The 25,374-nt window shown below is 45.6% G+C and overlaps 1 protein-coding gene and 1 non-coding gene across 3 annotated transcripts in view; one reads left to right on the top strand and one right to left on the bottom strand.

Moving 5' to 3' along the window:
• Positions 1-25,374, bottom strand: part of LOC135543512 (protein TANC1-like) — a 47,907-nt gene that overhangs the window by 5,634 nt on the left and 16,899 nt on the right. For both annotated transcript variants that reach the window (XM_064970831.1, XM_064970832.1), the window contains exons 4-17: positions 16,583-16,699; positions 15,065-15,346; positions 14,060-14,202; positions 12,024-12,255; positions 10,186-10,352; positions 8,211-8,519; positions 7,741-7,941; positions 7,331-7,543; positions 7,002-7,124; positions 6,595-6,831; positions 6,113-6,319; positions 5,918-5,999; positions 829-962; positions 567-690 (exon numbers count right to left, since the gene is read on the bottom strand). In XM_064970831.1, coding sequence (XP_064826903.1) covers positions 567-690; positions 829-962; positions 5,918-5,999; positions 6,113-6,319; positions 6,595-6,831; positions 7,002-7,124; positions 7,331-7,543; positions 7,741-7,941; positions 8,211-8,519; positions 10,186-10,352; positions 12,024-12,255; positions 14,060-14,202; positions 15,065-15,346; positions 16,583-16,699 — 2,571 coding nt within the window. The remainder of the gene's footprint in view (positions 1-566; positions 691-828; positions 963-5,917; positions 6,000-6,112; positions 6,320-6,594; positions 6,832-7,001; positions 7,125-7,330; positions 7,544-7,740; positions 7,942-8,210; positions 8,520-10,185; positions 10,353-12,023; positions 12,256-14,059; positions 14,203-15,064; positions 15,347-16,582; positions 16,700-25,374) is intronic.
• On the top strand, positions 4,277-4,349 carry trnat-ugu (transfer RNA threonine (anticodon UGU)). The gene has a single exon. It is a non-coding gene; the product is annotated as a tRNA-Thr (tRNA).

The raw sequence follows: 25,374 nt of genomic DNA, 5'->3' as shown, positions 1-25,374 counted from the left end.
CGCCAAATCCTTACTCTGCCATCAGCATGACTCAACAGGAATCGGGATTATTTGCCTGTTTGTGGCCGGTTTGTTAGCTTGCACGATTCTTGCCATTCTCGTTCAACCTCCCACGGACGAGCTGTTTTCACCCACAGGACTGCTGCTGACTGGATGTTTTTTGTTTGTCGCACCATTCTCGGTGAACCCTAGACACCGTCGTGCGTGAAAATCCCAGGAATACGTCCGTTTCTGAGATACTGGAACCGACTCGCCTGGCATCGACGATCATACTACACTCAAAGTCACTTAGAATGAGCAAAACTCGTGACCTAACGCTCAAATGAACAGTAACTGAATGCCTTGATGCCTGTCTCCCTGCTTTATATAGCAAGCCACGGCCACCTGACTCACTGTCTGTAGGAGCGAACCATTTTTGTGAACGGGGTGTACCTAATAATAAAAGTCTATACTGTATATCTCAGAGCTACGAAATAAAAAAATAATCTCAAATAACACTCTTATCCCCCTTAGTGCACTGAGAATTGACATTTACCATGATGTGACCCTGACCCTTGACCGCTTACCCTTTGTCAGCAGGAAGTCTGCAGTGCTGAGGTGGCCCTCGCTGGCTGCCACCATCAGCAAACTGCGGCCCTGCTTATCGATGGTGTTAATGTCCACACCGCGCTGCAGAAACAGCTCTGCTACCTGAGGGGGGGGGGGGGGAGGAGGAGAGAGTGAGAGCAAGAGAGAGACCGAGAGAGATTAAGAGCGAGAGAGAGCGAGAGCATGAGTGATTGGACAGCCATCAGTGCTGTAAAGCAGGAAAATCAGAATGATTCTCACCTGGGGGTGTCCATGTCTAATGCAGCTGAAGAGTGGGATCACCCCCCTCCGGTTGGGCTGCTCTGCCCCCGCACCCCTCTCCAGCAGGAAAACACACGTCTCTGTCCTGCCCCGGCCTGCAGCCGCACTCAGAGCTGAGAGAGAGACCCCCAGAACAGTGGTCAACTAATCTTTTGATTCCGTGTTATTGATTGTTTGGAGACAGTTACAATGTACTTCACTCTAGTAGTACTGCAGTTGTAGCACTACCGCTCAACAATTCAAGGACACACAGCAAGATTAGAGAGAGTAACACCTGAACGAGAGTAAAATATTGGCACCGCAAAGGCAATGTGAGCTACAGTACACTGCGAACAGACAACGTCACAACCCCGAGTATGACTTTCAAAGACTATTTTAGAGCAGGCCCGTATCTCCCTATGCTCTCTAGAGGCAGGCTCTTCGCTGAGGCTGTTAAAAGTCTTACAGCTGGCCTGGCAGAGAGAGAGAGCAAGAGACAGATTTGTTGGGTATTGGCCACAGCTTGCCCAAACCAGCCATCTAGTCCTGGGTATGGAGCATCCATCCAGACCGTATATACCTCCCAAAAGGCACCCTATTCCCTAATTAGTGCACTACTTTTGACCAGGGCCCATAGTGCTATATAGGGAATGGGGTGTCATTTGGGACACGTGCAGACCAGGGAAGCTGCGGTCACAGGAAGGCCAAAAAGATCATCAAGGACCTGAGCCAAGGCCTGTTCACCCCACCACCATCTGGAGTGAGCCAAGGCCTGTTCACCCCACCACCATCTAGAAGGCAGAGAAAGTACAAGTGCATCAAATCTGGGACTGATAAACAGCTACTATCTCCAGGCCATCAGACTGTCAAACAGTCACTACTACCCTGCCCTGAACCTTAGTGACTGTTACTGTCGGAACTAGAAGCACAAGCATTTCGCTACACTTGCATTAACATCTGCTAACCATGTATGTGACAAATAAATTTTGATTTGATTTGTTACTAGCCGGCTAGCACCCATTACTCTACCTGCACCGTAGAGACTGTTACTAGCCGTCTAGCACCCATTACTCTACCCTGCACCGTAGACTGTTACTAGCCGGCTAGCACCCACTACTCTACCCTGCACCTTAGAGACTGTTACTAGCCGGCTAGCACCCACTAATCTACCCTGCACCTTAGAGACTGTTACTAGCCGGCTAGCACCCATTACTCTACCTGCACCTTAGAGACTGTTACTAGCCGGCTAGCACCCATTACTCTACCTGCACCTTAGAGACTGTTACTAGCCGGCTAGCACCCATTACTCTACCTGCACCGTAGAGACTGTTACTAGCCGGCTAGCACCCATTACTCTACCTGCACCTTAGAGACTGTTACTAGCCGGCTAGCACCCATTACTCTACCCTGCACCTTAGAGACTGTTACTAGCCGGCTAGCACCCATTACCCTACCCTGCACCTTAGAGACTGTTACTAGCCGGCTAGCACCCACTACTCTACCTGCACCTTAGAGACTGTTACTAGCCGGCTAGCACCGTAGAGACTGTTACTAGCCGGCTAGCACCCATTACTCTACCTGCACCTTAGAGACTGTTACTAGCCGGCTAGCACCCATTACTCTACCTGCACCGTAGAGACTGTTACTAGCCGGCTAGCACCCATTACTCTACCTGCACCTTAGAGACTGTTACTAGCCGGCTAGCACCCATTACTCTACCTGCACCTTAGAGACTGTTACTAGCCGGCTAGCACCCATTACTCTACCCTGCACCTTAGAGACTGTTACTAGCCGGCTAGCACCCACTACTCTACCTGCACCTTAGAGACTGTTACTAGCCGGCTAGCACCGTAGAGACTGTTACTAGCCGGCTAGCACCCACTACTCTACCTGCACCGTAGAGACTGTTACTAGCCGGCTAGCACCCATTACCCTACCCTGCACCTTAGAGACTGTTACTAGCCGGCTAGCACCCATTACTCTACCTGCACTACTCTACCTGCACCTTAGAGACTGTTACTAGCCGGCTAGCACCGTAGAGACTGTTACTAGCCGGCTAGCACCCACTACTCTACCTGCACCGTAGAGACTGTTACTAGCCGGCTAGCACCCATTACCCTACCCTGCACCTTAGAGACTGTTACTAGCCGGCTAGCACCCATTACTCTACCCTGCAGCGTAGAGACTGTTACTAGCCGGCTAGCACCCATTACTCTACCTGCACCTTAGAGACTGTTACTAGTCGGCTAGCACCCATTACTCTACCCTGCACCTTAGAGACTGTTACTAGCCGGCTAGCACCCATTACTCTACCCTGCACCTTAGAGACCTCTACACTATGTACAGAGTTATTGAACACTGGTCACGTTAATAATGTTTAAATACTGTTTTACCCACTTTATATGTATACACTGTATTCTAGTCAAGGCTCATCCTGCATAACTACTCCAGTACACACCTTTTCTATTCATAAACTGTCTATACACACTATCATATACATATATATATTTAGAATCTGGACTCTGACATTGCTCGTCCTGATATCTCTTAATTCCTTTATTTGGATTTGTTGGATTTGTGTATATGGTTTTGTATTGTTAGGTATTACTGCACTGTTGGAGCTAAAGACACAAGCATTTCACTGTGTACTTAATATGTGTACGCAACCAATGAAATGGTGTTTTCTTTTCTTTGATGCAGCCTCCTGCTTCACCTTGGCTAGGATGATGAAATACTCACAGGAGCGGTGACATGACCCATCTGGTTCTGGAAGCCAATGGGGAGGGAATGATGACATGATTGACATCTGTGGGCGCAGTGTAGGGTACGCCCTCCCCATCTGTCCCACCGATGGTTCCATATGAGCACATACTCAATTACAAATCACCTCATTTCATATACGTTATCTCATTTCCCTTCACGCCAGAGCAAAAAAAGTTGAGATAACGAAACACTTTCATAATAAAATAAAAATGGTGGCTGTGATTGATACATTTAGGAATACTTTGTCTTGTGAATCAACACTTCTCAATCTAAGATAAGGCAGACGTGCATCACTGACTCATAAATCAATACGCAATTGCGGATTCATGCCTGAACAGCTGTGCTTCTGTTGTCAATGTCAAATATCTGAGGAGAGTTTGAAGACACGTGGAGGAGTCTGTTAACCTGGCTGACGTACAGACCACATGCACAGTGAGAGGAGAGCTGTCAGTCAGAGTCAGTTGCTTTTACCAAACACGAGAGGCCTCGTGCCATCAGCCGAGCTCAGCTGGTTTGGCCAGACTGCTCCAACCAACAGCTGTGTGGTAGAGTCAGTGATGTCACAATAGGTGTGGCCAGAGTCATATATTTAGAAATATGTCTCTGGGTGTGGTCTTCTGTCTGTTTTCGAGTAAGCTGGGTGTGATATGTAAATATCCTGTTTCAGTAAGGTATTAATAGGCAAGGCTCCATAGCTCAGTGGTTAGAGCACTGGTCTTGTAAACCAGGGGTCGCGAGTTCAATTCTCGCTGGGGCCTTGATTGTGGGATCAAATGTTTTGATTCAAAAGGGAGGTTCTCATATTGAAAATATTATTTTTGAATGCGGCCAATGAGTTGAATAGGTTGAATGGGGGGCCAATGAGTTGAATGACTCCTACATCTAGTTCACCAACAAGATTAAAAACATGATCTATTGATGTTGTCCAGTTCTATCAACTACTTCCCCACAGCAATAAATACTACTTCTGACAACTCTCACATATGTCACTGACCTTGTGTAGACAACAGACACACAGCTGCTACAGCTACGATAGTTATTTATCTGTTCCATGTTATTTCATTCACGTACAGTAAACTTTTGGCGTCTCACCCACAGAGGAGGTAGACAATTGTCCTCCCTCCTGGTAGAATAACTTAATTCTTCTCCACTAATGAGAAGCCACCAGGCACGGGAACACATTTGCATAGAGAGAGGACAATTTCACAGGGAAAAGTATTCAAGGATTTATTTCACCGAATAGATTAGAAGAGCTGAAGGGAAAATCATTCGGTGTACAGCAGAGTATCAAGACTCTACCATGGGAGGATTTGTCGATGTAAAAAACAAATATTTATGAAAATAAAACAATGCTAGACTGAATGGTAAACGCAAACAATAAAACAAATGAAGGCCATTAAAATCGGTACTATTGTTTATTTTATCGCCCAGTCAGGTCTCTGTAATCAACATAAATACAGGATTTCCTTCAATAGCCCTATTTAGTAGTCTATATTTGCATTAGCCAGGTTATTTTCATTCAGTATTGGCTTACAAATGTTGGTACCGGCAGCCAGCATTTGTATGCATGCTTCCAATTGGCAGTGGTTGAGCGCTGTCTATCCCCCAGCCCATGTATTTACTGAGAGCAGAGAAACACCTATGATTGTATTAGAGTATAAGGGAAATAAGAGCCCAGACAGGTTTGCTGAACATCCTTTTAGAAGATGGAGGTAACACCATCTGATATCTACACCAGCTTCACCGTAACAGGATCATACATCCAATGTTACCAGATCTTTTTAACATTTTACAGATGCTCTTATCCAGAGAAACTTGCAGGAGCAATTAAGGTTTAAGTGCCTTGCTCAAGGGCACATCGGCAGATTTTGCACTTCGTCCGCGCGGGGATTCAAACCAGCGGCCTTTCTCTCTTCACCGCTAGGCTACCTGCAAAATATGCAATATATAATCCATTTCAAACTATTACTACCACCAGCGCCGCTTAAAGTCCGTCAGTGGAACCTGCCATCTTAAGTACGGTTGGTTGAAAGTAGCTCAAGTACTGTACACTCTTCAAGCCTCTGTTCACCAGTGAGCTCACCTACGTCTCTGAGTCCAGAACAAACACACGGGCTCAATATCACTTCGCTTGCATCCTACGTGACAGCAAACATTAAAGTGGAGACCACCTGAGAGGCTCACTGGGAAGTGAATGACAACAAATGATCTCTGCTTGGTAAAAACGAATGCCAACCACCTTTCGAGAGGCAGCGAAAACAAGCAACAGAAAACAGAAAACAGAAAAAAAACATTATTATACAGACAAAGGGAAAGTGCACTGTACCCGTCTCTCCCCAAAGCGTGTCGGGAGCGTCTATCTGCACAGCCAAATCGTCATCTTTCAGCTCCAGCAAGCTCTTCGCAACCTGACAATGAGACCATATTAAACACGATAACTATTATAATCAATACACAAAAGTTGAATCTGAAGAGAGCGCACGGTGTGTGTGTTCGTCAGTGTGTGTATGCAGTAGCCTACGTGAGTGTGTCCCATGCTGCAGGCGGCCGTCAGGGCCTGTTGTAAGGCCTGGCCCTTCGAAATGCTCTTCACACCATGCTGCTGTTGGCCCTCCGGGGCCTCTGTGGGGCCCCAGTCCTGGTTCAGCAGGTAGTGGATGATGTCTGGGTGGCCCCTCAGCCCAGCATGGACCAGGGCACACTGACCACTCTTATCAACATGGCCCACCTAGAGGGAGAAACACAGATCAATCAATCAATGAATCCAATGTTTTTACACAGCCCTTGGAACACCAACAGTTGTCACAACCGTTTTACAGTAACCTAGGCGAAACACCAAAGAGCAAACAGAAGCAGATAGTTATGATGCATGACTATAAATAAATTATGAACCGGTAAAGCTTTGCAACAACCACAGCAGATCAACTTCCAACTTGATTGACATTTTGGTGGAATTGTCAACAAGGTGAGATAGCGGCATGGGACTAACAACTGACCACTGACCTTGGCTCCCTTCTTACAGAGCAGGCTGGCCAGTCCTGTGTGTCCTGCTGCGGTGGCCAGACAGAGGGGGGTCATGCCGCTGTCCGAGGCTCCGTCTACAGGCGCTCCCAGCTCCAGCAGCAGGGACACCATTTCAAGGTGACCCAGGTGGGCGTGCACGCCCAGCACAGGGGAACGACCAAGCACCTCTGAACGCCCGCTCACACTCGCCCCGCCCAGCATCAGCAGACGACTCACCTGTAGGTACAAATGTTTTTTTAAAGTTGTGCGTATGTGTATATGCGTGCATGTGAGTCTCTCACCTTGATGTTGGGTGTGCAGAGGTTGGGTGTGCAGAGGTGTGTGTGTGTGTGTGTGCGTGTGTGCGTGCGTGCGTGCGTGTGTGTGTGTGTGTGTGTGTGTCTCACCTTGACGTTGGGTGTGTAGAGATTCCTGAGGGAGGCCAGGGCGGCAGAGAGGCTGTCAGTGCTACAGCTCACCCACAGAGCCTGCAGAACACTGGAGGACACACCTGTCCTCTTACTCTGACCCTGAGAGAGAGAGAGGCAGAGACAAGGAGAGAGAAACACTCTGGTTCAAAACTTCCATAGCGCACCATCGACCCCCCCCCCCCTCAGTGTATGAGCGGAAGAGGAGAGAGGAAGAGGAGGGAAGCTACTGTACTGTCATATTTGAACTCAGATAGTCTTTGGATTAACGTCCCATTAGTAGTCCATTCAGACATACTAGCTGGTACCTTGAAGATGTGTGCTTTCAGGATATGATGTCCCAGCTCCATGGTCTGCTGCCGGTTCAGCTTGCTCTCCTGTCTGGAGAACATGAAGGCCAACAGAGCATGGCCACTCCTGGGGTCACAGAGGAAGTGGGTGCTCTCTCCGTCCGCCCTCCACACGAGCCACTCTCTAAAGGAGGGGTGGAAGAGCATGCGGGTGCCGTCCCTGCGTCTCATCTAGAGGGACACGGCACAAGATCAGACAGAGGTTGTCGTCATAAATCCACAAGTTGCTGAGATAGTTACTATGACTGGGAGCCAAGTGCAACTCCCACAGAGTGAACGTCACTCAATGAAATGGTTGTATACTACCTCCTGATCTAGCTAACAACGTACGGCGTGTCGCAATAGTCTTTCACGTGTTCTTTCCTCACCAAGACGCAGGCCAGGGTCTCCAAGCGTTGTTGGAAGTCCTCCCAGGACATGTCTCCTCTCACGCCCCCAGCGTTCAGCGCCCGGAACAGCTGCTCGTCCGTCAGCGGGTGTAACGAGGCCAGCACCACATTGAGTACGGGCAGCACCCGCTCGAAGGTTTGGTCCCCTTCAAACCCCGCATGGCACTGCAGCAGGTACACCTGATGATAAAGAGGACCACAATGGAAAGAAGTTGGTTGACTTGATTGTGTTTTGAATCCTGTGTGTTGTACTTCCTTTAGCTGGAGCAACTCTATGGGCTGGTGTCCCAGGCACAGATTAAGTGTAGTACTGGACTAAAAAACAACTTTTAATGGAGATTCTCCATTGACCATGCTGTTCATTCCAGGACTAGGTTTAATCTGTCTGGAAAACCAGCCCTACATGTATTTTGAAAGATTTGCCAAATAAAATGTATTAATTCCTTCACCTCAGCCAGAGAGACGGGCACTACCATGTAGTTGCCTCCCTTGAGAACCAGGTGGGCCCTCTGGAACAGGTCCAGGGTCAGTTTTAGGTAGAGGAAGGAGCCCTGGCTGCGAGAGGCCAGGTGGGTGTTGAACTTGCTGAGGAGGAGGGGGTCGGGGACGGTGCCGTTGGGCGTGGTGACGTTGGCGGCAATCTCGGGGCTGACGATGACCCGGTGTTGGATGTAGTCGCTAAGGTCCCCGCCGATCTCGCTGCTCTCTGGGAAGTCGTCCAGTGAGAGTCTGGAGAAGGGTAGGAGGGCGGTGATCTCCTGGGGAGACAGGAGACAGCGATTATATTGTCAAATTCTATATGTCGTGGATTTATGTCTGACAAAAATGGGTCTCCTGAAACCGTATAATATCATACACTGCATTCTCGATCAAAGTGTAACGTAGCTTGGTTATATCTCAGAGTTGAACTTAGTCCACACGCAATACATCCATGAGCCCAGGAGCACACCGCAACATCCCACCCAAGAGTCTGCAGTACAAAATCAATACGATACAACACAGTACAATTCTATCCTCCAGCTCCGGCCTCAGAGCAGAGAGAACCCTTTCTTCTAGTTGTGACAGGTAACATGAAAGAAGAAAAAACACTGAATAATACAAGTGAGGATGAGATTGGCTCACTATGGTGGTGCTGTATGTGCCAGGACAACAGATTAGTCAGGGAGAGGATGGCACCCATCTCTTCAAGCTGCTGCTTCTTCTGACTCACGGAAACATGAAATACAGTAATTGTGTAACACTGTACGCAGGCACTTCTTCTGCAGGATCTTCATTTGACCAGTATTGTCACAGCAAAATAAAGCCGCAGCAACAGGATTTGAACGTTTAGTCCATAATGTTGCTTGATTGGTGGTTCGGCAAAAATGTGCTGGCCAAAGTTAGGCTACATGAAGAGTGCAATGCTATTAATGTAACCGTGTTTTACTGCGGGTTTTCAGTGAATTTACGTCAATCACAAGTCTTTTCTGCATTTCCTGTGGTGCATGAAAATTCTCAGCACTAAAAGGGGTGATCAAATTAAGATCCTACATCTGTATATAGGGGATAGGGAGCCACGAATCCACTGACTCTCATTCTGCCAGCTTTCTCACCAATTCACATCAAATCTCTTCAGATGACAGATGCCATCAGAAATGGTGACGTTTGAGCCAGGAGAAGAAAATTACAGCCATAAACGAATAAATCAAATGCAATACCTAAGTTGTTATGAAATTATTATTGCTGTTTCATTTCCTTGCTGTGCATGCACGATTTGATTAAAGTGCGGTGATCTGCTGATTTCACAGTGCCCTGGTTGCATAGCAACCTCGATGGGACCGTGCCTAAAACAGGATATTGGCAACTTCCTGTGAAAGGACCAATTGGGAGATGAGAGAGGATAGAGAGCAGGCAGGGGGATCAACATCTAACATACCTTGCCAACACACACACACACTGTAGTGGCGTGTGGTGTCCTCAGCACTCCTGTTACATAACGTCAGGCAGGCTCCCAGGAGCGTTACGGCCCGGAGTGGTAATCCAGGAGGATTATGGGAAAACTGTGTTAGGCAGCCGGCGGGATCAGTGGCCAGCCAACATGTTGGAGGAAACCACCGCCAACGGGCCCTGGTGGAGTAAGCTGACCAGCTAGACTGAGCTACTGTACCCCTGGGTCAGACCAGCAAAGCCATACCATATGAGACACACAAGGCCAGTGAACTATGGGCAAACACAGATTTACTAAGCTTCTTTTAGTTAACGTGTAGCAGGAGAAAGTGAGCGCTGTATCAGAGACTCAAACCATAGTTTCTATGGTGCACAGACAAGACTCTAACAGACTGTCCTGTACCAACAAAAGCCTGGGTCCCTGGGTAGAGGCAATGCATCACTCACATACACTGGTTACGATCGTTTATCTGTGCTTTGTGACTGTCCTCTCCTCACCAGCAGACAGGTCCTGACAGTGACCAACAGTTTGAGCCAGGAGGGGAACTTGGAGACGATCTTGGTGATGAAGGAGGCGATGGTGTCTCCGTAGTCCGGCTTGTGGAACTCTGCCTCGTTCAGACCATCAACCAGGAGGATGAAGTCTTCTTCCGGGATCTTCCTTTCTACACAGGGAAACAGAGGGGTGGTGGAATAGGGGGAAACGGGGAAGATGGGAGAGGAGAGAGCGGGAGTTGGAGTGAGAGCGAGAAAGAGGAAAAGAGAGAAAGTGAGAGAGAGAGAGAGAGAGAGAGAGAGAGAGAAGAGAGAAAGTGAGAGAGAGAGAGAGAGATAGAAAAATAGAGAAAGGTGAGAGAGAGAGCAAGAGAGAGGAAAAGAGAGAAAGTGAGAGAGAGAGAACAAGTACATAAGATACGGGCAATAATTGAAGCAGGTTTAGGACTATGGACTAGGAAATTCCTAGGACTAGGAAATGTAAGGCACATAACTGCTGTTCCAAACGTATTTTGAAATACTGTACATGCCTCCGCAACTGTTTGAAGTTATATGGTTGAATTCCACAGTGCTACATTGTCAAAATACCACCATTAATGTCAGAAAGAAATAAAGGAGGATGTGGTGCTCAATGGAACACCAGCCGAAAAGACACAGTGCCATTTATCAGGCTCAAGGGGTAAGAGGTCGACGTGTTCAGGCTCTGGAATATCTAACCTGGGGTCCGTCCAAAATGATACCCTAGTCCCTATGTAGTGCCCTTCTTTAGACCAGCGCTGCTTTCATTCCCCTTTCCCATTTTATACTTCCTGAGTAATGTCACAGAGGGACTTGCACCTCAGATGGAGGGTGAGAACACCAGTCACCTCTCCTCAGTCTCCTGCACTGGCCCTTCATCATCGCAACCATTACTTTTAATAAGACAGGGGGGGGGGGTGATCACAGAGGCATATCTATCCTGTTCCAGTCTACCTGAGCCGTCGGTGCAGCCTAATACAGCCCTCCCTGACGTGTGGAGCTTATATCACTCTATACACTCTGTCACAGTCACCCACTAGTCCACATCATAAAGATGGAGGCTACTGAACTAACAACCTATTGATCAGGCTGACTGGCTACTATATCAGATGGTCTCTTACATTGATATGGCCTGTTATGTACTGCAGTGACCTTGCAAGTCCTGCTCTCTTGTTTTATCCCATACAGTAAGAATAATACACTGGATTAAAGCACTGAGGCGGCGTTTACACAGGCAGCCCAATTCTGATCTTTTGTCCAATTATTGGCAAAAGTGCTGATTTGATTGGTCCGAAGACTAATTACTGGGAAAATTTCAGAATCTGGCTGCCTGTGTATAAGCAGCCTTATAATGCTGATCATTGCTAAAATACTGATCTAAGGCTGCATGTTCCAATTATTTTTTTGACTAATTGGTCTTTTAACCAATCAGATCAGCTTTTTTGCCAACAATTTGGGCAAAAGATCAAAATTGGGCTGCCTGTGTAAATGCATATTGATTGGTATGGATACTCCCAAAGTGAAAAAGGTTGTTGTTTGAAGTTATGTTGTTTTTGAAGTTATAATTGTGTCACGGTCTGTAGCGTTTTTAACTAGTGACCTTATTATCCCAAAATGATCTAGGAGCCCACCACGGAGTCCCAATCAACCGTTTCAGGGGGCGCATGACAATTCATCAAACTGTAGGAGGAGGGGTTGGAGGTGACGTCTAGCCGGTGAGCAGCAGCTGCAGGTGTTACACTTACAAACGTTGATGAAGGGGGTGGGGAGAGATTGAAGCATGGATGAGAACATGGAGACTGCAGGAGCAAGTTAGTAGATACCCTTCCGCAGGTTTACGATGGGCTCCAGGACTCCCCTGCGGAAGGCAGCGATGGGGTCCTGGACACAGGAGCGCAGACTGAGCATGCTCTGTATATGAGGTTCCTTTAGCAGCAGCTCCCTGTAGCCGCTGAGCTGTGGCGCTCTGGACAGCAGGGCGGCGACACTGTGCACAAACTCTGGGACCAGGCAGGTGTAGGTGTTGTCAGCCTGGCAGAAGTGGTAGGACACCACCTGGAGAGAGAGCGAGAGAGAGAGAGAGAGAGAGAGAGACAGAGAGGCTCCCTAATTGAGCACTTCAATAACGCTATTTCAGTGTTTTGACTGCCATGAGTGTCTTGAACTTTCCAGAGAAGTAAGTCCTCAACACACTTTGAATATCTCCATCTCACAAATCAGCATTTGATTTACTCCATTAGGCTAAAGTGACTGCGATTAGTTGCTAATTAGCAGATTGGCTAATCAAGCAGCCATGACGGATCTACTTAATGGAACGGGGGAAAAACATACCAGGGATGTTAAGCGTAAACACACTCTTCCTAAGAAACAAAAACCGACAGGACTGCGGTCTTTCGGACTCGATGGTTTTTATTAATTATTCACCATATTAGTAATTACATGAACATACAGTTAACAGAGCCATCTTGTTCATTTTGTTGAGGACGGAGAAGTATCCATACACCCAGGGGTCATCTTGAATTCAGGAACTCGTCAAAAGGGACAAACAGATGTCGAGAACCTTCTCCAGTCAGTCAGAAACCTTCTCCAGTCAGTCAGAAACCTTCTCCAGTCAGTCAGAAACCTTCTCCAGTCAGTCAGAAACCTTCTCCAGTCAGTCAGAAACCTTCTCCAGTCAGTCAGAAACCTTCTCCAGTCAGTCAGAAACCTTCTCCAGTCAGTCAGAAACCTTCTCCAGTCAGTCAGAAACCTTCTCCAGTCAGTCAGAAACCTTCTCCAGTCAGTCAGAAACCTTCTCCAGTCAGTCAGAAACCTTCTCCAGTCAGTCAGAAACCTACTCCAGTTGCCTTGGAACCCAATTTGTCAAACTCAACAGTACTACTATGTGAAGCTGCATGACTCTTCATCTCTGAGACCAATTATAGAGGAAGGAGTTGGTCTATTGGCAGTGATTCAAGAAAAAAGCCTACTATCTGCGCAGGGCATAGTTCTGAGATATTGAGCATGAATGTTTTCACATCCCAGATCTCAGAACTGTTTTGAATTGAATTCTTCTTTCAGAACCCATTCAAGGTACCTAAAGTGCAGAGTATCAAAATACTAAGTGGGGGAAAGAATCACAATTAGAACCTTAGGTTATATCTGGCACAGAATGTTACAATTATTTCCATTTCAATGGAAAAGTACAGACATGTAATGATTAAATACAGAAAAGAGCCTTCCTTCTTTCTAATCATGTCGTCAGATATATTATTTAATGGTCATCACACATTTGTTGAAGTGATAATTCCCTAAAATGACAAATGCACTATACCCTATGGATAACTAAAAAAATATTAGCTCTGGTTGAGTAAACGGACATATTTCTCGAGTCCCTGACACCCAAAGTCAGTAAACTACTTGCTAGTTCTCAATAACATTTGGTCAGTTTAATACTGTAGAACAAGACAAAAACAGCAATGCCTCTCCTAAGGGCCGTAAACATTCTCAAATGTACTTGTATTTATTTGTTTTACCATAAAGAGCTTACATTATGGCCATTCTTCTTCTTAAAAATAAAATAGAGGACCAGAACCTATGATATGAATAATCAAGGACTTGGGACGATAAGATTCTATCAGCAAAATGCATAGTTTTGAAATAATGAGTATTTTATAAGTCCCAGCTCTCGGAACTGTTTTGTGATGTCTTCCTCTTTCATGTCTGCTAAATGACTAAAATGTCAAATAAAATGACTCAATAAGTATATCACCTTACATGCAATTCTTTTTTTGATTGACAACCCAGAATTGTGTGATTGGATTAAAGATCCAGAGGTGTCTGTGTTTGTGTATGTATGTGTGTGTGTGTGTGTGCGTACCTTGCTGGCCAGGCGTTTGACAGCATCGTCTCGGTGTGCCTCTGGTGTCCCGGGGCAGGTTGTTTCGCTGGGCTGGGGGTCTGCGGTGGGGGTGCTGGGCTGGGGCGGCTGTTTGGAGGCTCCGTCTGTCCCCCTATCCCCACCTGCAAGAGGGACACAGCAAGACACACATGTGGACTGTCATTACTTTTTCAATGGAAGTTGGAGGAGAATAATAATCATTCAATGAGTTTTTTGAAAACCAGCACTCATGACGAGACAAAAAAAATACAAAATCTTGTGCTGTGACTACGAGAGAGCATGTTAAAAGCATCATTGTGGGCTGGTTTCCATAATGGATCTAAACATATCTCCAGTAAACAATGTTAATTAAATAAGGCCCTGAGTCACAATGGCAAATCACTTCAGTCTCTGTCAGGCATTTATCATCATGCACTATAATTAGGTCACTGTCTATAATATATTTCCCTGAGTAGGCACATGAAAGCAGATTCCTACTCTTAACCTAAATGATGCCATTACTTGATGTCATTACTGGCGTGCCATTTGGTGCACTGATATGCGGTGTGAATTCACGACCATGGATGGTGGGAGAAAAGTGCCGTACTGTACCTAGCTACTGACGTAGCAACGCTTGCGTTTGTGTAACACCAATCACCACACAATCAGTCATAGCTTTCAAAGGTTTTATTCCTGTATCTTTGTGTGGCTCATCCGCTAGGACCAACATATCTGATGGACCCTGCTACTTGAGAATGATGGCTCAGAAAAAGTATGACGGATCCCAAGGTAGACAATTTCGGGTTGGCTTGCCTAGTTCTAAAATTGTCAAACTCATAATGAAAAATGTGAATGTTTAAATCACCCTTCGCTGAATGAGTAACCAACCATTCATCCTTCCATTCTGGGGTACAGGGAAGTGGCCGCTTTCTCAAAAAAGAGATGTTGCATATCAAGAGGTTCATTTCAAACAAAGTACCTCTAGAGAAGGGAAGTTTGTCTTACTTTTGGGGGAGGTGCAGGGGCTCTGGGTGGGGACCTGTTGCATGTGACCTCCATGACAACTGAGAGCCACCAGCCGTGAGACAACGGCCGTCTTGCCAAAGCCCACATCGCCCACGATAACGGCCCCACGGCCCTCGCAGGTGTCACTCTCCCTTAGGACCTCCTCTAGCCGATGGAACAGCCAATCACGGCCTTGGAATAGTGCATCCATGGCGTCGGCAGGAACCTCAAACAACAACGGCTTCAGCACGATGTCGCCTGATTTGAAGGGAGCAAAGCGCGCTGGACGAAGACAAAAGAGAGAACACAGGGGTTACTAACATGACTTCCTGTTCCTTTTAAAGAGTATTGTGGTGTTCAACAATAATATAGTTGTGTATGGTGGTGTAACACAATAATTGCATGCACTAAGGCAGGATCTCAGTCGGGGTCTCAACTTACTGTTGAGCACGTTATGATATGGGGTGAAGGTTAATGTTATGACATAGACAAACACACAATCCAGGATCCACCTCCACACTTCATCCCCCAGGTGGCAGTAACCGGATCTAGATGCTGAGCTTAGCCTTGATAAGCACATAAATTACTGCCAATTAAGATGATTGTCAGTTAGAGTGGCAGTTTAGAGAGCCGTGAGGCTGCTGGTTGGTTTGGTGGCCATGAGGCCTTTTGTTTGGGTTTGAGTCTTTCATTAAGGCCTATTTGTAGTTTTCCTTTTTGTATATATTTGTTCCTGTCACCATCTGAACATAATAATCCACTTCGGCTCGTCGACCCAAAGGAGTCAAGGCAGAGCTGGCCCCGGACTTAAGGTAAGGTAACCCTGATTTCTCACAAAAATGCACACATTCATTCAGGTTGCAGACCACGCAACTAGACATAGGACCCCTAGACTTAAAGAGTGCAACAATAATAGCAGGTTAGTTAATCGGTTTCAAGATGCCATTTCGAAATTTGGTTGTGCATCAGAAGTTTTCCTCTTGTTATGTCAGTCACTTGACTGGCCTGCACAGAGCTCTGACCTCAACCCCATCGAACACCTTTGAATTGGAACGCTGACTGCGAGCCAGGCCTAATCACCCAACATCAGTGCCCGACCTCACTAATGCTCGTGGCTGAATGGAAGCAAGTCCCCGCAGCAATGTTCCAATATCTAGTGGAAAGCCTTCCCAGAAGAGTGGAGGCTGTTATAGCAGTAAAGGGGGAACCAACTCCTTATTAATTCCCATGATTTTGGAATGAGATGTTCGACGAGCAGGTGTCCACATAATTTTTTTCATGGAGTGTAAGGTTTTGCCTGTGAGGTGGGGAGGGGACCCGACCAAATATTGTCTAGGGCCCCCAAAGGCTAGTGCCGGCCCTGCACACACACACATGCCTGCTTAAATGCCTGCATGCACACACACACACACACACACACACACACACACACACACACACACACACACACACACACACACACACACACACACACACACACACACACACACACACACACACACACAAACAGTACCATACCTTTGGCGTCCCTTCCCCCTGTGCTGTTCCAGGGCTGTTTGATGGAGCTTCGCTGGGGAGCAGCACTCCGTTGATCATCCAGGGAGCTCAGATCCTCCAGCTTAGTGGAACTAGTGGCTGCAGGGGAAGACATGAGAGACAGAATGAAGGAGAAGAGAAGTAGAAAATAAAGAATGAGGGAAAGCAGGAAAGAGAGCTTTTTATAGAGTTGTTTCATTCGTTTTGCCTTCAAGGTAGAACATCTTAAACATTTGGGAATAAAATGAACAAACCCCTTCATCGCCAAACAGTATAACTATGGAGCTCTGTCCCCATTTCAACCTACTGTTCTATGGCACCCCAATTATTTTCAAACATGTCTACTATATTGGGCCTCATATCTGCTATTTTCGCCAAGTGTGAGCAGTGCTAAGAGCAGATTCAAGGCATGTCCCACCGTCAGCCAATCAGCTATAAAGGTTCTCTTCAACTACCTCACAAGTTCATCACAACAATGGCACCAAAGGTATAACATACCCCCTTCAATTCAAGCCCTGGTTTTAACTTAACACACCAAGCCCTTCACTGACACAGAGATATTTAACGAGTGTATGATGACTGAAGCAATTGGCCTATAATTTAGTCTGTCAATTTCTTAAATAGTAAGAAATTGGTTTCAGGGCCTCCCGGGTGGCGCAGTGGACTAAGGCAGTGCTAGCTGTGCCACTAGAGACTCTGGGTTTAAGCCCAGGCTCTGTCGCAGCCGGCCGCGACCGGGAGGTCCATGGGGCGACACACAATTGGCCTAGCGTGTCCGGGTTAGGGAGGGTTTGGCCGGTAGGGATATCCTTGTCTCATCGCGCACTAGCGATTCCTGTGGCGGGCTGGGTGCAGTGCGCGCTGACCAGGTCGCTAGGTCCACGGTGTTTCCTCCGACACATTGGTGCGGCTGGCTTCTGGGTGGGATGCGTGCTGTGTTAAGAAGCAGTGCTGCTTGGTTGGGTTGTGTTTCGGAGGATGCATGTCTCTCCCGAGCCCATATGGGAGTTGTAGCGATGAGACAAGATAGTAACTACTAACAATTGGATACTATGAAATTTGGGTGGGAATAATAAAAAAAACATGCATGAAATTAGTTTCAACACAAAGCCCTCTAGTTTTAAGTCACATTAAAATGAAGACTGTTTAAATGAATGAGGTCTTCTCAAATCTGCCTACTTTCAGCACCCCTTACATTGCCGCTACAATGTAATGTAATGTAGTTACTCGAATCTGGCTTATTGCGAGGTCAATAACTCTGATAAATAGCTTAATTATGGGCAACACATTTTTTCCTCAATAAAATCAATTATAGAAGTAGAAAGCTATCAAAGTTGACTTCCGGTCCTCCTCATCTTCCCTCACATCAGTAGCCCGCCCGCACAGATGCTGCGCTCCGTAGGTGCATTGTTATGTTTCCCCGGTTGCCATGTTGATTTCCTTTCTAGGCCTACACATACACAAAGCTGCGCAGCAAATATAGCCAGACTTGTATACTGCCGTGGAGGTGCATGTACAATACCGATTACTAGGTCACTACGATTTGTCTGGACGGAATCGTTAAATGTGAAAGGGTCCAACTCAGCCCCGTATGGGTGAGCATAAAATACAGGGAAATACACAAAGCTGCAAAGAGAACTTTGATGACCTCATATCTCGCCGGGGAATTCTGGCGGAGACCTCCTCCCAGTTAGTACCAGTGATGGCAATACTGGCTGCAGTAACCCATGGGGGGCTGGGGTCGCACGTGGACATTCACAAAGGGGGAATAACATTGTTGTCCTGGCGGCGCAGCATACGTCTTAGCGGTCTGACTGCACAGAAGTGCCCGGGGAAGAAGGGTCTTCTCTGGGGACCAGCGTGCATGTGTTGAGAGGGGGTCCGGGCTCCATTAGCCAGGACTAGACATTACACACTCAAAATCTACCCGTCCCGGAACATTTTGGCACTCCTGTTGAACGGCTACAGCGGTGCGCGCAGGTCTACTCTTGAGCAGGGCTCGAGGGTTGAACAACTGTGTGGAGGGTCTGTCGGATGACTCGTGTGCCAGAGCTTGAAGTTGAGTGTGTGTGTGTGGTGTGTTTGTAGGTGAATGTACGAGTGGAAGGGGAGAGATGTTCGAGATGTGTGTGTGTGGGGGGGGGGGATGCATCCCACAACCGAGGCTATAGGGATGGGATGGAATCCCAAGCGATAACATAAAATAATATCTGCTTCCCTAAATGTAAATGTTCTACTGCCGGTTGCTTTGTCAGGTAGCTATCCTTTTGGAGGAAGTGGCTACATTATTACGCATACTGTCCCGTCAAATGTGAAAGAAATTAAGGTATTCAGAAAAAATAAATACAAACACTAAAGTTATGTAGTACAACTGAGAGAAAGGGTCAGAAGTGCTTAGTGCTGCTGAACTGGTTGTAAGTGGGTGGCACCTCGTGCTCTTTTCAAGAGATGGGTCCCAACTTCGTATGGGTCCAAGGATCCCTGTGTATAGTGGTGGACAACTGGAGCTATACTTAGTCTGCTGCTGGAGTTACAGTTTGTACAGCAGTGCATCTATCATGGTACAGCTACAGTTTGCATAGCAGTGCATCTATCATGGTACAGCTACAGTTTGTACAGCAGTGCATCTATCATGGCACAGCTACAGTTTGTACAGCAGTGCATCTATCATGGTACAGCTACAGTTTGTACAGCAGTGCATCTATCATGGCACAGCTACAGTTTGCATAGCAGTGCATCTATCATGGTACAGCTACAGTTTGTACAGCAGTGCATCTATCATGGCACAGCTACAGTTTGTACAGCAGTGCATCTATCATGGCACAGCTACAGTTTGTACAGCAGTGCATCTATCATGGCACAGCTACAGTTTGTACAGCAGTGCATCTATCATGGTACAGCTACAGTTTGCATAGCAGTGCATCTATCATGGCACAGCTACAGTTTGTACAGCAGTGCATCTATCATGGCACAGCTACAGTTTGTACAGCAGTGCATCTATCATGGCACAGCTACAGTTTGCATAGCAGTGCATCTATCATGGCACAGCTACAGTTTGTACAGCAGTGCATCTATCATGGCACAGCTACAGTTTGCATAGCAGTGCATCTATCATGGTACAGCTACAGTTTGCATAGCAGTGCATCTATCATGGCACAGCTACAGTTTGCATAGCAGTGCATCTATCATGGCACAGCTACAGTTTGCATAGCAGTGCATCTATCATGGCACAGCTACAGTTTGTACAGCAGTGCATCTATCATGGCACAGCTACAGTTTGCATAGCAGTGCATCTATCATGGCACAGCTACAGTTTGTACAGCAGTGCATCTATCATGGCACAGCTACAGTTTGCATAGCAGTGCATCTATCATGGCACAGCTACAGTTTGCATAGCAGTGCATCTATCATGGCACAGCTACAGTTTGTACAGCAGTGCATCTATCATGGCACAGCTACAGTTTGCATAGCAGTGCATCTATCATGGCACAGTTACAGTTTGTACAGCAGTGCATCTATCATGGCACAGCTACAGTTTGTACAGCAGTGCATCTATCATGGCACAGCTACAGTTTGTACAGCAGTGCATCTATCATGGCACAGCTACAGTTTGCATAGCAGTGCATCTATCATGGCACAGTTACAGTTTGTACAGCAGTGCATCTATCATGGCACAGCTACAGTTTGCATAGCAGTGCATCTATCATGGCACAGCTACAGTTTGTACAGCAGTGCATCTATCATGGCACAGCTACAGTTTGCATAGCAGTGCATCTATCATGGCACAGCTACAGTTTGCATAGCAGTGCATCTATCATGGCACAGCTACAGTTTGTACAGCAGTGCATCTATCATGGCACAGCTACAGTTTGTACAGCAGTGCATCTATCATGGCACAGCTACAGTTTGCATAGCAGTGCATCTATCATGGCACAGCTACAGTTTGTACAGCAGTGCATCTATCATGGCACAGCTACAGTTTGTACAGCAGTGCATCTATCATGGCACAGCTACAGTTTGCATAGCAGTGCATCTATCATGGCACAGCTACAGTTTGTACAGCAGTGCATCTATCATGGCACAGCTACAGTTTGCATAGCAGTGCATCTATCATGGCACAGCTACAGTTTGTACAGCAGTGCATCTATCATGGCACAGCTACAGTTTGCATAGCAGTGCATCTATCATGGCACAGCTACAGTTTTGCATAGCAGTGCAGTGCATCATCATGGCACATCATGGCATCTATCATGGCAGCAGTTTGCATAGCAGTGCATCTATCATGGCACAGCTACAGTTTGTACAGCAGTGCATCTATCATGGCACAGCTACAGTTTGTACAGCAGTGCATCTCATCATACAGTTTGTACAGCAGTGCATCTATCATGGTACAGCTACAGTTTGTACAGCAGTGCATCTATCATGGCACAGCTACAGCAGTATTGTACAGTTTGCAGTGCATCTATCATGGCACAGCTACAGTTTGCATAGCAGTGCATCTATCATGGCACAGCTACAGTTTGCACAGCAGTGCATCTATCATGGTACAGTTACAGTTTGTACAGCAGTGCATCTATCATGGCACAGCTACAGTTTGTACAGCAGTGCATCTATCATGGCACAGCTACAGTTTGTACAGCAGTGCATCTATCATGGCACAGCTACAGTTTGCATAGCAGTGCATCTATCATGGCACAGCTACAGTTTGCACAGCAGTGCATCTATCATGGTACAGCTACAGTTTGTACAGCAGTGCATCTATCATGGCACAGCTACAGTTTGCATAGCAGTGCATCTATCATGGCACAGCTACAGTTTGCACAGCAGTGCATCTATCATGGTACAGCTACAGTTTGTACAGCAGTGCATCTATCATGGCACAGCTACAGTTTGCATAGCAGTGCATCTATCATGGTACAGCTATGTGGATAATGGACTGGTATTGATTCTGGTGGTACTGGTAAGCATGGATAAGTATTTCATAAAAGTGTTAAGGATAGTGGTTAGTATCTCAAAATGTAACCCATCGTGGTAACTGATGAATTGAATTGCAGCTAGCTATAATTCTAATGGTTTGGCTGATAAGAGGAAAAGAAGAGCAGTTGTCACATGGCTAAAGGAGAAGGATTACCATGTTTATTGTTTACAGGAAACTCGTTTAATATCTTCTGACGAAGTGGCCGGGGGAACAAGAGTAGGATGGTGAAATCTATTTCTGTCATGGGCTAAGGAATTCAAAAGGTCTTATAATCCTACTGTAAGACAATCTACAGTAGATCTTGAGGTGCAATCCGGTAAAATGGATCCTCAAGGAAGATGGATTGCTTTTGAATATACTACTTGATGATAAACAGATGTGGCTCATAAATAGATATGGGCCGAATAATGACGATCCAAACTTCTTTGAGAAAATGTATGATATTCTCATGAGTCTCCAAGATACAAATAATGATATTGTAATGGTAGGGGACTACAATACATTATACAGTATATATACACTACCGGTCAAACGTTTTAGGGCACCTACTCAGTCAAGAATTTTTATTTATTTTTTACTATTTTCTACATTGTAGAAACTATGAAATAACACATGGAATCTCGTAGTAACCAAAAAAGTGATAAACAAATCAAAATATATTTTATATTTGAATTTCTTCAAATAGCCACCCTTTGCCTTGATGACAGCTTTGCACACTCTTGGCATTCTCTCAACCAGCTTCATCAGGTAGTCACCTGGAATGCATTTTAATTAACAGGTGTGCCTTATTAAAAGTTAATTTGTGGAATTTCTTTCCTTCTTAATGTGATTGAGCCAATCAGTTGTGTTGTAACAAGGTAGGGGTGGTATACAGAAGATAGCCCTATTTGGTAAAATACTAAATCCATATTATGACAAGAACAGCTCAAATAACCAAAGAGAAACAACAGTCCATCATTACTTTAAGACATGAAGGTCAGTCAATACGGAACATTTCAAGAACTTTAAAAGTTTCTTCAAATGCAGTCACAAAAAACATCAAGCGCTATAATGAAACTGACTCTCATGAGGACCGCCACAGGAATGGAAGACCCAGAGTTACTTCTGCTGCAGAGGATAAGTTCATTGCGAGACCCAGAGTTACTTCTGCTGCAGAGGATAAATTCAATAGAGACCAGCCTCAGAAATTGCAGCCGAAATAAATAAGTAACAGACACATCTCAACATCAACTGTTCAGAGGAGACTGTGAATCAGGCCTTCATGGTTGAAGTGCTGCAAAGGACACCAATAATAAGAAGAGACATGCTTGGCCCAAAAAACCCAAGCAATGGACATTAGACCGGTGGAAATTTGTCCTTTGGTCTGGAGTCCAAATTGGAGATTTTTGGTTCCAACCGCTATGTCTTTGTGAGGCGCGGTGTAGATGAACGGATGATCTCTGCATGTGTATTTCCCACCATAAAACATGGAGGAGTGTTGTGGTGTGGGGGTGTTTTGCTGGTGACACTGTCTATGATTTATTTAGAATTCAAGGCACACTTGACCAGCATGGCTGCCACAGCATTCTGCAGCGATACGCCATCCCATCTGGTTTGGGCTTAGTGGGACTATCATTTGTTTTCAACAGGACAATGACCCAACACACCTCCAGGCTGTGTAAGGGTTATTTGACCAAGAAGGAGAGTGATTGAGTGCTGCATCAGATGACCTGGCCTCCACAATCCCCTGACCTCAACCAAACTGAGATTGTTTGTGATGAGTCAGACCGCAGAGTGAAGGAAAAGCAGCCATCAAGTGCTCAGCATATGTGGGAACTCCTTCAAGACTGTTGGAAAGGCATTCCAGGTGAAGCTGGTTGAGAGAATGCCAAGAGTGTGCAAATTGGATGGACAATGGCGAAAAAAATGCACCAAGTTTTCCTTAAACCTTCAATATAGCGACCAAAAATAATCTACAAAACTTTGTTACAAACAATGGAGAAATCCTTATCTCACCAAAGGAGATTTTTTTAAAGTGGAGTCATGCATCCTCCGACACAACACCCGCCAGCTTACCCCGGAAGTCAGCCGCACCAATGTGTCAGAGGAAACACTGTTCAACTGGCACCCAGCCCGCCACAAGGAGTCGTTAGAGCACGATGAACCAAGAAAAGCCCCACCGGCCAAACCCTCCCCGAACCAGGACAATGCCAATTGTGCGCCATCCTATGTGACTCCCAGCCACGGCCGGTTGTGGCACAGCCCGGGAAATGAACCCGATGCGATGCAGTGCCTTCAATCTCTGCGCCACTCGGGAGGCCTAAGTAAAACATTTTAAACAAAGGTTCTCTTGTCAAGTTCTTACAATCTCAATTAACGATGAGTTTTGTGAAACCCTTCTCCCCCCAAAAATTATCTTAAACTATCTGCAATACTAAAAATATCTTGCGGTGGCCTTTTTACACAGGACAAACTACGGTTGGCAAATGATTCCTTCAGACGGGGAAAACCCCTGGTCTCGATGGCATTCCAATAGAGATATATCTGCTGAGAGCTCCACTACTACCATGTTTCAATTACTCGTATATACTGTAAATGGCAAACTATCGGACACACAAAAAGAGGGACTGATCTCTCTAGAATTAAAAAGGCCCTACTGGACATTATCCTTCACAATCAGACGGGATTCTTAAAAGGATGATATATAGGAGACAACATTAGACTAGACTACAGGGAAACCTGTAATCTTTATAGCAGATTTTAAGACAGCCTCGATACAGCAGATCTAGAATCAGTTTATAAGTGTCTAGATTTCCTTCAGCTTTTGAGAATCTCTCATAAGATGGATAAAAGTAATGTACAACAACCCGGAAAGTATTCAGACCCCTTGACCTTTTCCACATTTTGTTATGTTATTCTGGAGAATAAAAGCCGACTCGTGAGAATTTATTTTTTATTTTTGTCCTTAATGGCAAGTCAGAGAATGTTAAACAGGCATATTTGCATAACGAACGTGAGTTTGGAGGGTTAAAACTATGAAATATTAAGACATTAAACCTCTTACTTAAAGCCTCCATTATACCAAAATTATATCTAAATCCGAACTGGTTTTCCAGCAGGCTACTAAGAGAAGCACATTCAACGCTCAAAAGTGGTCTCTTTGCCACTATGTAGATTAAAACCAACCTTTTCCAGTGGATTGACAATGGAACCCTGTTTAAAGTCTCATCCGTTGGAAATGAAGCCATACAGAGATGGTTACAATTCCAATTTCATCCTTCAGAAGAGTCTGAACAAATACAACAGCAAATAGTATGTCTAAACTACAACGTACTGATAAAGGAAATAACTATTTTATTGTACAAAAAAAATGATAAGGTATCGCGTTTATGAATGACATTGAGAATAAGGACAGTAAAATGTTGTCACACGAGCAATTAACAAAGGCGTATGGGGATGTATGATCAATACAAAAGTTTAACCAACTCATCACAGCTCTGCCACAAAAAAATGTCAGGGGCAATTACTCAAAAGTGAAAGGAATTAATTTGTTTGTCTGCCGTCAATCAAAAACCATGCATGGCTTAAAATGACTAGTATAAACGGTAAAATATATCATGTGCACTTAAAAACGAGAGGTTTGACAACTATTCAGGAATAAAATTCAAGATAATTGGGAAGAGATGTTCAATGTCTCAATACCATGGCACCGGGTTTATGAACTGTTATACAAAAATTGACGCATCAATCCGTTCTTTTCAATTGAAACGATCATATAATGTTCTCGCCACAAAAATAATATATATGGGGCGAGGCC

This window comes from Oncorhynchus masou, chromosome 7, assembly GCF_036934945.1.
Source record: "Oncorhynchus masou masou isolate Uvic2021 chromosome 7, UVic_Omas_1.1, whole genome shotgun sequence".
In the NCBI taxonomy this organism is placed as follows: domain Eukaryota; kingdom Metazoa; phylum Chordata; class Actinopteri; order Salmoniformes; family Salmonidae; genus Oncorhynchus; species Oncorhynchus masou.
This window is presented reverse-complemented; position numbering and strand designations above follow the sequence as displayed.